The sequence below is a fragment of the Plectrocnemia conspersa genome, unplaced genomic scaffold (genome assembly GCF_051122295.1).
Source record: "Plectrocnemia conspersa isolate PC_06_02 unplaced genomic scaffold, ASM5112229v1 ptg000007l, whole genome shotgun sequence".
In the NCBI taxonomy this organism is placed as follows: Eukaryota; Metazoa; Arthropoda; class Insecta; order Trichoptera; family Polycentropodidae; genus Plectrocnemia; species Plectrocnemia conspersa.
The window spans coordinates 7,390,448-7,406,211 of NW_028277171.1; the positions used below are offsets into that span (position 1 = coordinate 7,390,448).

Consider the following 15,764-nt stretch of genomic DNA (forward strand, 5'->3'; position numbering starts at 1 on the left):
AGTCAAACCTGCGACTCGATATTTTAAACAAGAGCCTTACGAGATCCAATCGAAACGTATATTTACTTTACAAGAAGAGACCAAAAGCAACAAAAAAAACGTTAAAAAGTCGTATAGCTTCTCTCATATATTTCACGATGAAAATAACGCGCAAATTGACATTTACAAATATATCATTGAAGAAAATTTGGCAAAATTTATCGACGGAAATGATTAAACGATTATGACTTACGGCTCGTCAGGTTCCGGCAAGACTTATTCGTTGATGGGTACCGAAGACGAAGCCGGTATAATTTCTCGCTGTTTAGAGTCTTTGTTCAAGGCGATCAAAGTCGATTGGCTCCCTCGAGTGAAGCCGGTGGATAACTCTTTCAAGGCGCTCAAGGCAGCCGAGAAAGTAGACGAAGTGGCCGCAATTCAATCCATCGTCAAATCCAGCACGACTCATAACACGATGGTGGAAAGCTTAGCCTCGTACCGTCGCCAGAGTATACTCCTACAGGCCGAACTACCAAATCACCACGGACAACAGAGTCACAAGTTGAAGTATGAAGTTTGGGTTTCGTTTGCTGAGATTTATAACGAAGCAATATACGACTTATTGAGAGAGAGATCGCCCATATCTAATCAACCTTTAGTTCCTCTTCGTTTGTTTCATGCCAACAACAGTAAACCATACGTTAAGGTATATATTAATAAATTTAATAAGACGCCAGGGTTTTACGCCGTTTTGTCCATTTTTAGGGCCTGCGATGGGTGTACGCTAGAAGCGGCGAAGAAGCGTACGCTGCTTTAGAAAGAGGCAGACGACTCTCGAAATTCGCTCGCACCAACATGAACTCTCATAGCTCGCGGTCGCGTTGCATATTTTCCGTACGACTCGTGCAATATACAGGTATCTTATAAATAAAAATATGATACACAGTTGATATGCAGCTTGACATACTTATCTTCTTTGTCTAGATATTAAGCATGTTTCCATGAGCACTTTCCGACTTTGCGATCTGGCCGGATCGGAAAGAGCCAAACGAACCGGAAACGAAGGTGTGCGACTCAACGAATCCAAGAGTATTAACTCCTCTCTGCACGTATTGGGAAAATGTCTTACTGTTCTACGCAGCCAGCGTGGTTTACCTCCATTTAGGTTTTTGTTCAAATTTTTATAGTTAATATTTGAAGATTTAGTATAGTATAACACCGAAATAGCAATAACTATAATAGAAAAGTACGAGTTACAGCGACACGTCCGGTAGTGCGGATCAAAGCAGTACGTCCATGGCTCGCGATGTGGGCTCCTTTCTTATGCCTCGCGGTCGCGACCATAGCATTACAAAACCGTGGATGAGACCTCGACCAGCTCGAGGAAAAGATTTACGCGATCTGCTCGAAGACGACGTTTCTTACGATTCGATTGTCGAAGATCAACATTTAAAGGTGTTCTTGAGAGTCAAACCTGCGACTCGATATTTTAAACAAGAGCCTTACGAGATCCAATCGAAACGTATATTTACTTTACAAGAAGAGACCAAAAGCAACAAAAAAAACGTTAAAAAGTCGTATAGCTTCTCTCATATATTTCACGATGAAAATAACGCGCAAATTGACATTTACAAATATATCATTGAAGAAAATTTGGCAAAATTTATCGACGGAAATGATTAAACGATTATGACTTACGGCTCGTCAGGTTCCGGCAAGACTTATTCGTTGATGGGTACCGAAGACGAAGCCGGTATAATTTCTCGCTGTTTAGAGTCTTTGTTCAAGGCGATCAAAGTCGATTGGCTCCCTCGAGTGAAGCCGGTGGATAACTCTTTCAAGGCGCTCAAGGCAGCCGAGAAAGTAGACGAAGTGGCCGCAATTCAATCCATCGTCAAATCCAGCACGACTCATAACACGATGGTGGAAAGCTTAGCCTCGTACCGTCGCCAGAGTATACTCCTACAGGCCGAACTACCAAATCACCACGGACAACAGAGTCACAAGTTGAAGTATGAAGTTTGGGTTTCGTTTGCTGAGATTTATAACGAAGCAATATACGACTTATTGAGAGAGAGATCGCCCATATCTAATCAACCTTTAGTTCCTCTTCGTTTGTTTCATGCCAACAACAGTAAACCATACGTTAAGGTATATATTAATAAATTTAATAAGACGCCAGGGTTTTACGCCGTTTTGTCCATTTTTAGGGCCTGCGATGGGTGTACGCTAGAAGCGGCGAAGAAGCGTACGCTGCTTTAGAAAGAGGCAGACGACTCTCGAAATTCGCTCGCACCAACATGAACTCTCATAGCTCGCGGTCGCGTTGCATATTTTCCGTACGACTCGTGCAATATACAGGTATCTTATAAATAAAAATATGATACACAGTTGATATGCAGCTTGACATACTTATCTTCTTTGTCTAGATATTAAGCATGTTTCCATGAGCACTTTCCGACTTTGCGATCTGGCCGGATCGGAAAGAGCCAAACGAACCGGAAACGAAGGTGTGCGACTCAACGAATCCAAGAGTATTAACTCCTCTCTGCACGTATTGGGAAAATGTCTTACTGTTCTACGCAGCCAGCGTGGTTTACCTCCATTTAGGTTTTTGTTCAAATTTTTATAGTTAATATTTGAAGATTTAGTATAGTATAACACCGAAATAGCAATAACTATAATAGAAAAGTACGAGTTACAGCGACACGTCCGGTAGTGCGGATCAAAGCAGTACGTCCATGGCTCGCGATGTGGGCTCCTTTCTTATGCCTCGCGGTCGCGACCATAGCATTACAAAACCGTGGATGAGACCTCGACCAGCTCGAGGAAAAGATTTACGCGATCTGCTCGAAGACGACGTTTCTTACGATTCGATTGTCGAAGATCAACATTTAAAGGTGTTCTTGAGAGTCAAACCTGCGACTCGATATTTTAAACAAGAGCCTTACGAGATCCAATCGAAACGTATATTTACTTTACAAGAAGAGACCAAAAGCAACAAAAAAAACGTTAAAAAGTCGTATAGCTTCTCTCATATATTTCACGATGAAAATAACGCGCAAATTGACATTTACAAATATATCATTGAAGAAAATTTGGCAAAATTTATCGACGGAAATGATTAAACGATTATGACTTACGGCTCGTCAGGTTCCGGCAAGACTTATTCGTTGATGGGTACCGAAGACGAAGCCGGTATAATTTCTCGCTGTTTAGAGTCTTTGTTCAAGGCGATCAAAGTCGATTGGCTCCCTCGAGTGAAGCCGGTGGATAACTCTTTCAAGGCGCTCAAGGCAGCCGAGAAAGTAGACGAAGTGGCCGCAATTCAATCCATCGTCAAATCCAGCACGACTCATAACACGATGGTGGAAAGCTTAGCCTCGTACCGTCGCCAGAGTATACTCCTACAGGCCGAACTACCAAATCACCACGGACAACAGAGTCACAAGTTGAAGTATGAAGTTTGGGTTTCGTTTGCTGAGATTTATAACGAAGCAATATACGACTTATTGAGAGAGAGATCGCCCATATCTAATCAACCTTTAGTTCCTCTTCGTTTGTTTCATGCCAACAACAGTAAACCATACGTTAAGGTATATATTAATAAATTTAATAAGACGCCAGGGTTTTACGCCGTTTTGTCCATTTTTAGGGCCTGCGATGGGTGTACGCTAGAAGCGGCGAAGAAGCGTACGCTGCTTTAGAAAGAGGCAGACGACTCTCGAAATTCGCTCGCACCAACATGAACTCTCATAGCTCGCGGTCGCGTTGCATATTTTCCGTACGACTCGTGCAATATACAGGTATCTTATAAATAAAAATATGATACACAGTTGATATGCAGCTTGACATACTTATCTTCTTTGTCTAGATATTAAGCATGTTTCCATGAGCACTTTCCGACTTTGCGATCTGGCCGGATCGGAAAGAGCCAAACGAACCGGAAACGAAGGTGTGCGACTCAACGAATCCAAGAGTATTAACTCCTCTCTGCACGTATTGGGAAAATGTCTTACTGTTCTACGCAGCCAGCGTGGTTTACCTCCATTTAGGTTTTTGTTCAAATTTTTATAGTTAATATTTGAAGATTTAGTATAGTATAACACCGAAATAGCAATAACTATAATAGAAAAGTACGAGTTACAGCGACACGTCCGGTAGTGCGGATCAAAGCAGTACGTCCATGGCTCGCGATGTGGGCTCCTTTCTTATGCCTCGCGGTCGCGACCATAGCATTACAAAACCGTGGATGAGACCTCGACCAGCTCGAGGAAAAGATTTACGCGATCTGCTCGAAGACGACGTTTCTTACGATTCGATTGTCGAAGATCAACATTTAAAGGTGTTCTTGAGAGTCAAACCTGCGACTCGATATTTTAAACAAGAGCCTTACGAGATCCAATCGAAACGTATATTTACTTTACAAGAAGAGACCAAAAGCAACAAAAAAAACGTTAAAAAGTCGTATAGCTTCTCTCATATATTTCACGATGAAAATAACGCGCAAATTGACATTTACAAATATATCATTGAAGAAAATTTGGCAAAATTTATCGACGGAAATGATTAAACGATTATGACTTACGGCTCGTCAGGTTCCGGCAAGACTTATTCGTTGATGGGTACCGAAGACGAAGCCGGTATAATTTCTCGCTGTTTAGAGTCTTTGTTCAAGGCGATCAAAGTCGATTGGCTCCCTCGAGTGAAGCCGGTGGATAACTCTTTCAAGGCGCTCAAGGCAGCCGAGAAAGTAGACGAAGTGGCCGCAATTCAATCCATCGTCAAATCCAGCACGACTCATAACACGATGGTGGAAAGCTTAGCCTCGTACCGTCGCCAGAGTATACTCCTACAGGCCGAACTACCAAATCACCACGGACAACAGAGTCACAAGTTGAAGTATGAAGTTTGGGTTTCGTTTGCTGAGATTTATAACGAAGCAATATACGACTTATTGAGAGAGAGATCGCCCATATCTAATCAACCTTTAGTTCCTCTTCGTTTGTTTCATGCCAACAACAGTAAACCATACGTTAAGGTATATATTAATAAATTTAATAAGACGCCAGGGTTTTACGCCGTTTTGTCCATTTTTAGGGCCTGCGATGGGTGTACGCTAGAAGCGGCGAAGAAGCGTACGCTGCTTTAGAAAGAGGCAGACGACTCTCGAAATTCGCTCGCACCAACATGAACTCTCATAGCTCGCGGTCGCGTTGCATATTTTCCGTACGACTCGTGCAATATACAGGTATCTTATAAATAAAAATATGATACACAGTTGATATGCAGCTTGACATACTTATCTTCTTTGTCTAGATATTAAGCATGTTTCCATGAGCACTTTCCGACTTTGCGATCTGGCCGGATCGGAAAGAGCCAAACGAACCGGAAACGAAGGTGTGCGACTCAACGAATCCAAGAGTATTAACTCCTCTCTGCACGTATTGGGAAAATGTCTTACTGTTCTACGCAGCCAGCGTGGTTTACCTCCATTTAGGTTTTTGTTCAAATTTTTATAGTTAATATTTGAAGATTTAGTATAGTATAACACCGAAATAGCAATAACTATAATAGAAAAGTACGAGTTACAGCGACACGTCCGGTAGTGCGGATCAAAGCAGTACGTCCATGGCTCGCGATGTGGGCTCCTTTCTTATGCCTCGCGGTCGCGACCATAGCATTACAAAACCGTGGATGAGACCTCGACCAGCTCGAGGAAAAGATTTACGCGATCTGCTCGAAGACGACGTTTCTTACGATTCGATTGTCGAAGATCAACATTTAAAGGTGTTCTTGAGAGTCAAACCTGCGACTCGATATTTTAAACAAGAGCCTTACGAGATCCAATCGAAACGTATATTTACTTTACAAGAAGAGACCAAAAGCAACAAAAAAAACGTTAAAAAGTCGTATAGCTTCTCTCATATATTTCACGATGAAAATAACGCGCAAATTGACATTTACAAATATATCATTGAAGAAAATTTGGCAAAATTTATCGACGGAAATGATTAAACGATTATGACTTACGGCTCGTCAGGTTCCGGCAAGACTTATTCGTTGATGGGTACCGAAGACGAAGCCGGTATAATTTCTCGCTGTTTAGAGTCTTTGTTCAAGGCGATCAAAGTCGATTGGCTCCCTCGAGTGAAGCCGGTGGATAACTCTTTCAAGGCGCTCAAGGCAGCCGAGAAAGTAGACGAAGTGGCCGCAATTCAATCCATCGTCAAATCCAGCACGACTCATAACACGATGGTGGAAAGCTTAGCCTCGTACCGTCGCCAGAGTATACTCCTACAGGCCGAACTACCAAATCACCACGGACAACAGAGTCACAAGTTGAAGTATGAAGTTTGGGTTTCGTTTGCTGAGATTTATAACGAAGCAATATACGACTTATTGAGAGAGAGATCGCCCATATCTAATCAACCTTTAGTTCCTCTTCGTTTGTTTCATGCCAACAACAGTAAACCATACGTTAAGGTATATATTAATAAATTTAATAAGACGCCAGGGTTTTACGCCGTTTTGTCCATTTTTAGGGCCTGCGATGGGTGTACGCTAGAAGCGGCGAAGAAGCGTACGCTGCTTTAGAAAGAGGCAGACGACTCTCGAAATTCGCTCGCACCAACATGAACTCTCATAGCTCGCGGTCGCGTTGCATATTTTCCGTACGACTCGTGCAATATACAGGTATCTTATAAATAAAAATATGATACACAGTTGATATGCAGCTTGACATACTTATCTTCTTTGTCTAGATATTAAGCATGTTTCCATGAGCACTTTCCGACTTTGCGATCTGGCCGGATCGGAAAGAGCCAAACGAACCGGAAACGAAGGTGTGCGACTCAACGAATCCAAGAGTATTAACTCCTCTCTGCACGTATTGGGAAAATGTCTTACTGTTCTACGCAGCCAGCGTGGTTTACCTCCATTTAGGTTTTTGTTCAAATTTTTATAGTTAATATTTGAAGATTTAGTATAGTATAACACCGAAATAGCAATAACTATAATAGAAAAGTACGAGTTACAGCGACACGTCCGGTAGTGCGGATCAAAGCAGTACGTCCATGGCTCGCGATGTGGGCTCCTTTCTTATGCCTCGCGGTCGCGACCATAGCATTACAAAACCGTGGATGAGACCTCGACCAGCTCGAGGAAAAGATTTACGCGATCTGCTCGAAGACGACGTTTCTTACGATTCGATTGTCGAAGATCAACATTTAAAGGTGTTCTTGAGAGTCAAACCTGCGACTCGATATTTTAAACAAGAGCCTTACGAGATCCAATCGAAACGTATATTTACTTTACAAGAAGAGACCAAAAGCAACAAAAAAAACGTTAAAAAGTCGTATAGCTTCTCTCATATATTTCACGATGAAAATAACGCGCAAATTGACATTTACAAATATATCATTGAAGAAAATTTGGCAAAATTTATCGACGGAAATGATTAAACGATTATGACTTACGGCTCGTCAGGTTCCGGCAAGACTTATTCGTTGATGGGTACCGAAGACGAAGCCGGTATAATTTCTCGCTGTTTAGAGTCTTTGTTCAAGGCGATCAAAGTCGATTGGCTCCCTCGAGTGAAGCCGGTGGATAACTCTTTCAAGGCGCTCAAGGCAGCCGAGAAAGTAGACGAAGTGGCCGCAATTCAATCCATCGTCAAATCCAGCACGACTCATAACACGATGGTGGAAAGCTTAGCCTCGTACCGTCGCCAGAGTATACTCCTACAGGCCGAACTACCAAATCACCACGGACAACAGAGTCACAAGTTGAAGTATGAAGTTTGGGTTTCGTTTGCTGAGATTTATAACGAAGCAATATACGACTTATTGAGAGAGAGATCGCCCATATCTAATCAACCTTTAGTTCCTCTTCGTTTGTTTCATGCCAACAACAGTAAACCATACGTTAAGGTATATATTAATAAATTTAATAAGACGCCAGGGTTTTACGCCGTTTTGTCCATTTTTAGGGCCTGCGATGGGTGTACGCTAGAAGCGGCGAAGAAGCGTACGCTGCTTTAGAAAGAGGCAGACGACTCTCGAAATTCGCTCGCACCAACATGAACTCTCATAGCTCGCGGTCGCGTTGCATATTTTCCGTACGACTCGTGCAATATACAGGTATCTTATAAATAAAAATATGATACACAGTTGATATGCAGCTTGACATACTTATCTTCTTTGTCTAGATATTAAGCATGTTTCCATGAGCACTTTCCGACTTTGCGATCTGGCCGGATCGGAAAGAGCCAAACGAACCGGAAACGAAGGTGTGCGACTCAACGAATCCAAGAGTATTAACTCCTCTCTGCACGTATTGGGAAAATGTCTTACTGTTCTACGCAGCCAGCGTGGTTTACCTCCATTTAGGTTTTTGTTCAAATTTTTATAGTTAATATTTGAAGATTTAGTATAGTATAACACCGAAATAGCAATAACTATAATAGAAAAGTACGAGTTACAGCGACACGTCCGGTAGTGCGGATCAAAGCAGTACGTCCATGGCTCGCGATGTGGGCTCCTTTCTTATGCCTCGCGGTCGCGACCATAGCATTACAAAACCGTGGATGAGACCTCGACCAGCTCGAGGAAAAGATTTACGCGATCTGCTCGAAGACGACGTTTCTTACGATTCGATTGTCGAAGATCAACATTTAAAGGTGTTCTTGAGAGTCAAACCTGCGACTCGATATTTTAAACAAGAGCCTTACGAGATCCAATCGAAACGTATATTTACTTTACAAGAAGAGACCAAAAGCAACAAAAAAAACGTTAAAAAGTCGTATAGCTTCTCTCATATATTTCACGATGAAAATAACGCGCAAATTGACATTTACAAATATATCATTGAAGAAAATTTGGCAAAATTTATCGACGGAAATGATTAAACGATTATGACTTACGGCTCGTCAGGTTCCGGCAAGACTTATTCGTTGATGGGTACCGAAGACGAAGCCGGTATAATTTCTCGCTGTTTAGAGTCTTTGTTCAAGGCGATCAAAGTCGATTGGCTCCCTCGAGTGAAGCCGGTGGATAACTCTTTCAAGGCGCTCAAGGCAGCCGAGAAAGTAGACGAAGTGGCCGCAATTCAATCCATCGTCAAATCCAGCACGACTCATAACACGATGGTGGAAAGCTTAGCCTCGTACCGTCGCCAGAGTATACTCCTACAGGCCGAACTACCAAATCACCACGGACAACAGAGTCACAAGTTGAAGTATGAAGTTTGGGTTTCGTTTGCTGAGATTTATAACGAAGCAATATACGACTTATTGAGAGAGAGATCGCCCATATCTAATCAACCTTTAGTTCCTCTTCGTTTGTTTCATGCCAACAACAGTAAACCATACGTTAAGGTATATATTAATAAATTTAATAAGACGCCAGGGTTTTACGCCGTTTTGTCCATTTTTAGGGCCTGCGATGGGTGTACGCTAGAAGCGGCGAAGAAGCGTACGCTGCTTTAGAAAGAGGCAGACGACTCTCGAAATTCGCTCGCACCAACATGAACTCTCATAGCTCGCGGTCGCGTTGCATATTTTCCGTACGACTCGTGCAATATACAGGTATCTTATAAATAAAAATATGATACACAGTTGATATGCAGCTTGACATACTTATCTTCTTTGTCTAGATATTAAGCATGTTTCCATGAGCACTTTCCGACTTTGCGATCTGGCCGGATCGGAAAGAGCCAAACGAACCGGAAACGAAGGTGTGCGACTCAACGAATCCAAGAGTATTAACTCCTCTCTGCACGTATTGGGAAAATGTCTTACTGTTCTACGCAGCCAGCGTGGTTTACCTCCATTTAGGTTTTTGTTCAAATTTTTATAGTTAATATTTGAAGATTTAGTATAGTATAACACCGAAATAGCAATAACTATAATAGAAAAGTACGAGTTACAGCGACACGTCCGGTAGTGCGGATCAAAGCAGTACGTCCATGGCTCGCGATGTGGGCTCCTTTCTTATGCCTCGCGGTCGCGACCATAGCATTACAAAACCGTGGATGAGACCTCGACCAGCTCGAGGAAAAGATTTACGCGATCTGCTCGAAGACGACGTTTCTTACGATTCGATTGTCGAAGATCAACATTTAAAGGTGTTCTTGAGAGTCAAACCTGCGACTCGATATTTTAAACAAGAGCCTTACGAGATCCAATCGAAACGTATATTTACTTTACAAGAAGAGACCAAAAGCAACAAAAAAAACGTTAAAAAGTCGTATAGCTTCTCTCATATATTTCACGATGAAAATAACGCGCAAATTGACATTTACAAATATATCATTGAAGAAAATTTGGCAAAATTTATCGACGGAAATGATTAAACGATTATGACTTACGGCTCGTCAGGTTCCGGCAAGACTTATTCGTTGATGGGTACCGAAGACGAAGCCGGTATAATTTCTCGCTGTTTAGAGTCTTTGTTCAAGGCGATCAAAGTCGATTGGCTCCCTCGAGTGAAGCCGGTGGATAACTCTTTCAAGGCGCTCAAGGCAGCCGAGAAAGTAGACGAAGTGGCCGCAATTCAATCCATCGTCAAATCCAGCACGACTCATAACACGATGGTGGAAAGCTTAGCCTCGTACCGTCGCCAGAGTATACTCCTACAGGCCGAACTACCAAATCACCACGGACAACAGAGTCACAAGTTGAAGTATGAAGTTTGGGTTTCGTTTGCTGAGATTTATAACGAAGCAATATACGACTTATTGAGAGAGAGATCGCCCATATCTAATCAACCTTTAGTTCCTCTTCGTTTGTTTCATGCCAACAACAGTAAACCATACGTTAAGGTATATATTAATAAATTTAATAAGACGCCAGGGTTTTACGCCGTTTTGTCCATTTTTAGGGCCTGCGATGGGTGTACGCTAGAAGCGGCGAAGAAGCGTACGCTGCTTTAGAAAGAGGCAGACGACTCTCGAAATTCGCTCGCACCAACATGAACTCTCATAGCTCGTGGTCGCGTTGCATATTTTCCGTACGACTCGTGCAATATACAGGTATCTTATAAATAAAAATATGATACACAGTTGATATGCAGCTTGACATACTTATCTTCTTTGTCTAGATATTAAGCATGTTTCCATGAGCACTTTCCGACTTTGCGATCTGGCCGGATCGGAAAGAGCCAAACGAACCGGAAACGAAGGTGTGCGACTCAACGAATCCAAGAGTATTAACTCCTCTCTGCACGTATTGGGAAAATGTCTTACTGTTCTACGCAGCCAGCGTGGTTTACCTCCATTTAGGTTTTTGTTCAAATTTTTATAGTTAATATTTGAAGATTTAGTATAGTATAACACCGAAATAGCAATAACTATAATAGAAAAGTACGAGTTACAGCGACACGTCCGGTAGTGCGGATCAAAGCAGTACGTCCATGGCTCGCGATGTGGGCTCCTTTCTTATGCCTCGCGGTCGCGACCATAGCATTACAAAACCGTGGATGAGACCTCGACCAGCTCGAGGAAAAGATTTACGCGATCTGCTCGAAGACGACGTTTCTTACGATTCGATTGTCGAAGATCAACATTTAAAGGTGTTCTTGACAGTCAAACCTGCGACTCGATATTTTAAACAAGAGCCTTACGAGATCCAATCGAAACGTATATTTACTTTACAAGAAGAGACCAAAAGCAACAAAAAAAACGTTAAAAAGTCGTATAGCTTCTCTCATATATTTCACGATGAAAATAACACGCAAATTGACATTTACAAATATATCATTGAAGAAAATTTGGCAAAATTTATCGACGGAAATGATTAAACGATTATGACTTACGGCTCGTCAGGTTCCGGCAAGACTTATTTGTTGATGGGTACCGAAGACGAAGCCGGTATAATTTCTCACTGTTTAGAGTCTTTGTTCAAGGCGATCAAAGTCGATTGGCTCCCTCGAGTGAAGCCGGTGGATAACTCTTTTAAGGCGCTCAAGGCAGCCGAGAAAGTAGACGAAGTGGCCGCAATTCAATCCATCGTCAAGTCCAGCACGACTCATAACACGATGGTGGAAAGCTTAGCCTCGTACCGTCGCCAGAGTATACTCCTACAGGCCGAACTACCAAATCACCACGGACAACAGAGTCACAAGTTGAAGTATGAAGTTTGGGTTTCGTTTGCTGAGATTTATAACGAAGCAATATACGACTTATTGAGAGAGAGATCGCCCATATCTAATCAACCTTTAGTTCCTCTTCGTTTGTTTCATGCCAACAACAGTAAACCATACGTTAAGGTATATATTAATAAATTTAATAAGACGCCAGGGTTTTACGCCGTTTTGTCCATTTTTAGGGCCTGCGATGGGTGTACGCTAGAAGCGGCGAAGAAGCGTACGCTGCTTTAGAAAGAGGCAGACGACTCTCGAAATTCGCTCGCACCAACATGAACTCTCATAGCTCGCGGTCGCGTTGCATATTTTCCGTACGACTCGTGCAATATACAGGTATCTTATAAATAAAAATATGATACACAGTTGATATGCAGCTTGACATACTTATCTTCTTTGTCTAGATATTAAGCATGTTTCCATGAGCACTTTCCGACTTTGCGATCTGGCCGGATCGGAAAGAGCCAAACGAACCGGAAACGAAGGTGTGCGACTCAACGAATCCAAGAGTATTAACTCCTCTCTGCACGTATTGGGAAAATGTCTTACTGTTCTACGCAGCCAGCGTGGTTTACCTCCATTTAGGTTTTTGTTCAAATTTTTATAGTTAATATTTGAAGATTTAGTATAGTATAACACCGAAATAGCAATAACTATAATAGAAAAGTACGAGTTACAGCGACACGTCCGGTAGTGCGGATCAAAGCAGTACGTCCATGGCTCGCGATGTGGGCTCCTTTCTTATGCCTCGCGGTCGCGACCATAGCATTACAAAACCGTGGATGAGACCTCGACCAGCTCGAGGAAAAGATTTACGCGATCTGCTCGAAGACGACGTTTCTTACGATTCGATTGTCGAAGATCAACATTTAAAGGTGTTCTTGAGAGTCAAACCTGCGACTCGATATTTTAAACAAGAGCCTTACGAGATCCAATCGAAACGTATATTTACTTTACAAGAAGAGACCAAAAGCAACAAAAAAAACGTTAAAAAGTCGTATAGCTTCTCTCATATATTTCACGATGAAAATAACGCGCAAATTGACATTTACAAATATATCATTGAAGAAAATTTGGCAAAATTTATCGACGGAAATGATTAAACGATTATGACTTACGGCTCGTCAGGTTCCGGCAAGACTTATTCGTTGATGGGTACCGAAGACGAAGCCGGTATAATTTCTCGCTGTTTAGAGTCTTTGTTCAAGGCGATCAAAGTCGATTGGCTCCCTCGAGTGAAGCCGGTGGATAACTCTTTCAAGGCGCTCAAGGCAGCCGAGAAAGTAGACGAAGTGGCCGCAATTCAATCCATCGTCAAATCCAGCACGACTCATAACACGATGGTGGAAAGCTTAGCCTCGTACCGTCGCCAGAGTATACTCCTACAGGCCGAACTACCAAATCACCACGGACAACAGAGTCACAAGTTGAAGTATGAAGTTTGGGTTTCGTTTGCTGAGATTTATAACGAAGCAATATACGACTTATTGAGAGAGAGATCGCCCATATCTAATCAACCTTTAGTTCCTCTTCGTTTGTTTCATGCCAACAACAGTAAACCATACGTTAAGGTATATATTAATAAATTTAATAAGACGCCAGGGTTTTACGCCGTTTTGTCCATTTTTAGGGCCTGCGATGGGTGTACGCTAGAAGCGGCGAAGAAGCGTACGCTGCTTTAGAAAGAGGCAGACGACTCTCGAAATTCGCTCGCACCAACATGAACTCTCATAGCTCGCGGTCGCGTTGCATATTTTCCGTACGACTCGTGCAATATACAGGTATCTTATAAATAAAAATATGATACACAGTTGATATGCAGCTTGACATACTTATCTTCTTTGTCTAGATATTAAGCATGTTTCCATGAGCACTTTCCGACTTTGCGATCTGGCCGGATCGGAAAGAGCCAAACGAACCGGAAACGAAGGTGTGCGACTCAACGAATCCAAGAGTATTAACTCCTCTCTGCACGTATTGGGAAAATGTCTTACTGTTCTACGCAGCCAGCGTGGTTTACCTCCATTTAGGTTTTTGTTCAAATTTTTATAGTTAATATTTGAAGATTTAGTATAGTATAACACCGAAATAGCAATAACTATAATAGAAAAGTACGAGTTACAGCGACACGTCCGGTAGTGCGGATCAAAGCAGTACGTCCATGGCTCGCGATGTGGGCTCCTTTCTTATGCCTCGCGGTCGCGACCATAGCATTACAAAACCGTGGATGAGACCTCGACCAGCTCGAGGAAAAGATTTACGCGATCTGCTCGAAGACGACGTTTCTTACGATTCGATTTTTGAAGATCAACATTTAAAGGTGTTCTTGAGAGTCAAACCTGCGACTCGATATTTTAAACAAGAGCCTTACGAGATCCAATCGAAACGTATATTTACTTTACAAGAAGAGACCAAAAGCAACAAAAAAAACGTTAAAAAGTCGTATAGCTTCTCTCATATATTTCACGATGAAAATAACACGCAAATTGACATTTACAAATATATCATTGAAGAAAATTTGGCAAAATTTATCGACGGAAATGATTAAACGATTATGACTTACGGCTCGTCAGGTTCCGGCAAGACTTATTCGTTGATGGGTACCGAAGACGAAGCCGGTATAATTTCTCACTGTTTAGAGTCTTTGTTCAAGGCGATCAAAGTCGATTGGCTCCCTCGAGTGAAGCCGGTGGATAACTCTTTCAAGGCGCTCAAGGCAGCCGAGAAAGTAGACGAAGTGGCCGCAATTCAATCCATCGTCAAGTCCAGCACGACTCATAACACGATGGTGGAAAGCTTAGCCTCGTACCGTCGCCAGAGTATACTCCTACAGGCCGAACTACCAAATCACCACGGACAACAGAGTCACAAGTTGAAGTATGAAGTTTGGGTTTCGTTTGCTGAGATTTATAACGAAGCAATATACGACTTATTGAGAGAGAGATCGCCCATATCTAATCAACCTTTAGTTCCTCTTCGTTTGTTTCATGCCAACAACAGTAAACCATACGTTAAGGTATATATTAATAAATTTAATAAGACGCCAGGGTTTTACGCCGTTTTGTCCATTTTTAGGGCCTGCGATGGGTGTACGCTAGAAGCGGCGAAGAAGCGTACGCTGCTTTAGAAAGAGGCAGACGACTCTCGAAATTCGCTCGCACCAACATGAACTCTCATAGCTCGCGGTCGCGTTGCATATTTTCCGTACGACTCGTGCAATATACAGGTATCTTATAAATAAAAATATGATACACAGTTGATATGCAGCTTGACATACTTATCTTCTTTGTCTAGATATTAAGCATGTTTCCATGAGCACTTTCCGACTTTGCGATCTGGCCGGATCGGAAAGAGCCAAACGAACCGGAAACGAAGGTGTGCGACTCAACGAATCCAAGAGTATTAACTCCTCTCTGCACGTATTGGGAAAATGTCTTACTGTTCTACGCAGCCAGCGTGGTTTACCTCCATTTAGGTTTTTGTTCAAATTTTTATAGTTAATATTTGAAGATTTAGTATAGTATAACACCGAAATAGCAATAACTATAATAGAAAAGTACGAGTTACAGCGACACGTCCGGTAGTGCGGATCAAAGCAGTACGTCCATGGCTCGCGATGTGGGCTCCTTTCTTATGCCTCGCGGT

General features: G+C 42.3%; 3 protein-coding genes across 10 annotated transcripts in view; 2 read left to right on the plus strand and 1 right to left on the minus strand.

Annotated features, from left to right (window-relative positions):
- Samuel (SAM-motif ubiquitously expressed punctatedly localized protein) overlaps nucleotides 1–15,764 on the minus strand; it is a 230,096-nt gene that overhangs the window by 32,048 nt on the left and 182,284 nt on the right. The gene's annotated exons all lie outside the window — the stretch shown is intronic.
- Nucleotides 11,784–13,054, plus strand: LOC148233780 (kinesin-like protein subito). Its single transcript, XM_088188937.1, has 3 exons — nucleotides 11,784–12,245; nucleotides 12,305–12,455; nucleotides 12,521–13,054. The coding sequence occupies exons 1-3, from the start codon at nucleotides 11,784–11,786 to the stop codon at nucleotides 12,724–12,726; spliced, it is 819 nt and encodes a 272-aa protein (XP_088045063.1). The 3' UTR covers nucleotides 12,727–13,054.
- On the plus strand, nucleotides 12,836–15,627 carry LOC148233781 (uncharacterized). Its single transcript, XM_088188938.1, is given in 7 exon segments — nucleotides 12,836–13,061; nucleotides 13,248–13,690; nucleotides 13,750–13,900; nucleotides 13,969–14,093; nucleotides 14,227–15,135; nucleotides 15,195–15,345; nucleotides 15,414–15,627. Coding segments are annotated over 7 exon segments (2,208 nt in total). The 3' UTR covers nucleotides 15,617–15,627.

Bases quoted from the DNA above. Each gene is read 5' to 3' on its own strand.
- LOC148233780 (XM_088188937.1), top strand. From the start codon at position 11,784: ATGACTTACGGCTCGTCAGGTTCCGGCAAGACTTATTTGTTGATGGGT. The intron at 12,246-12,304 runs GTATATATTAAT...GTCCATTTTTAG, and splicing joins ACAGTAAACCATACGTTAAG to GGCCTGCGATGGGTGTACGC. The intron at 12,456-12,520 runs GTATCTTATAAA...ATCTTCTTTGTC, and splicing joins ACGACTCGTGCAATATACAG to TAGATATTAAGCATGTTTCC.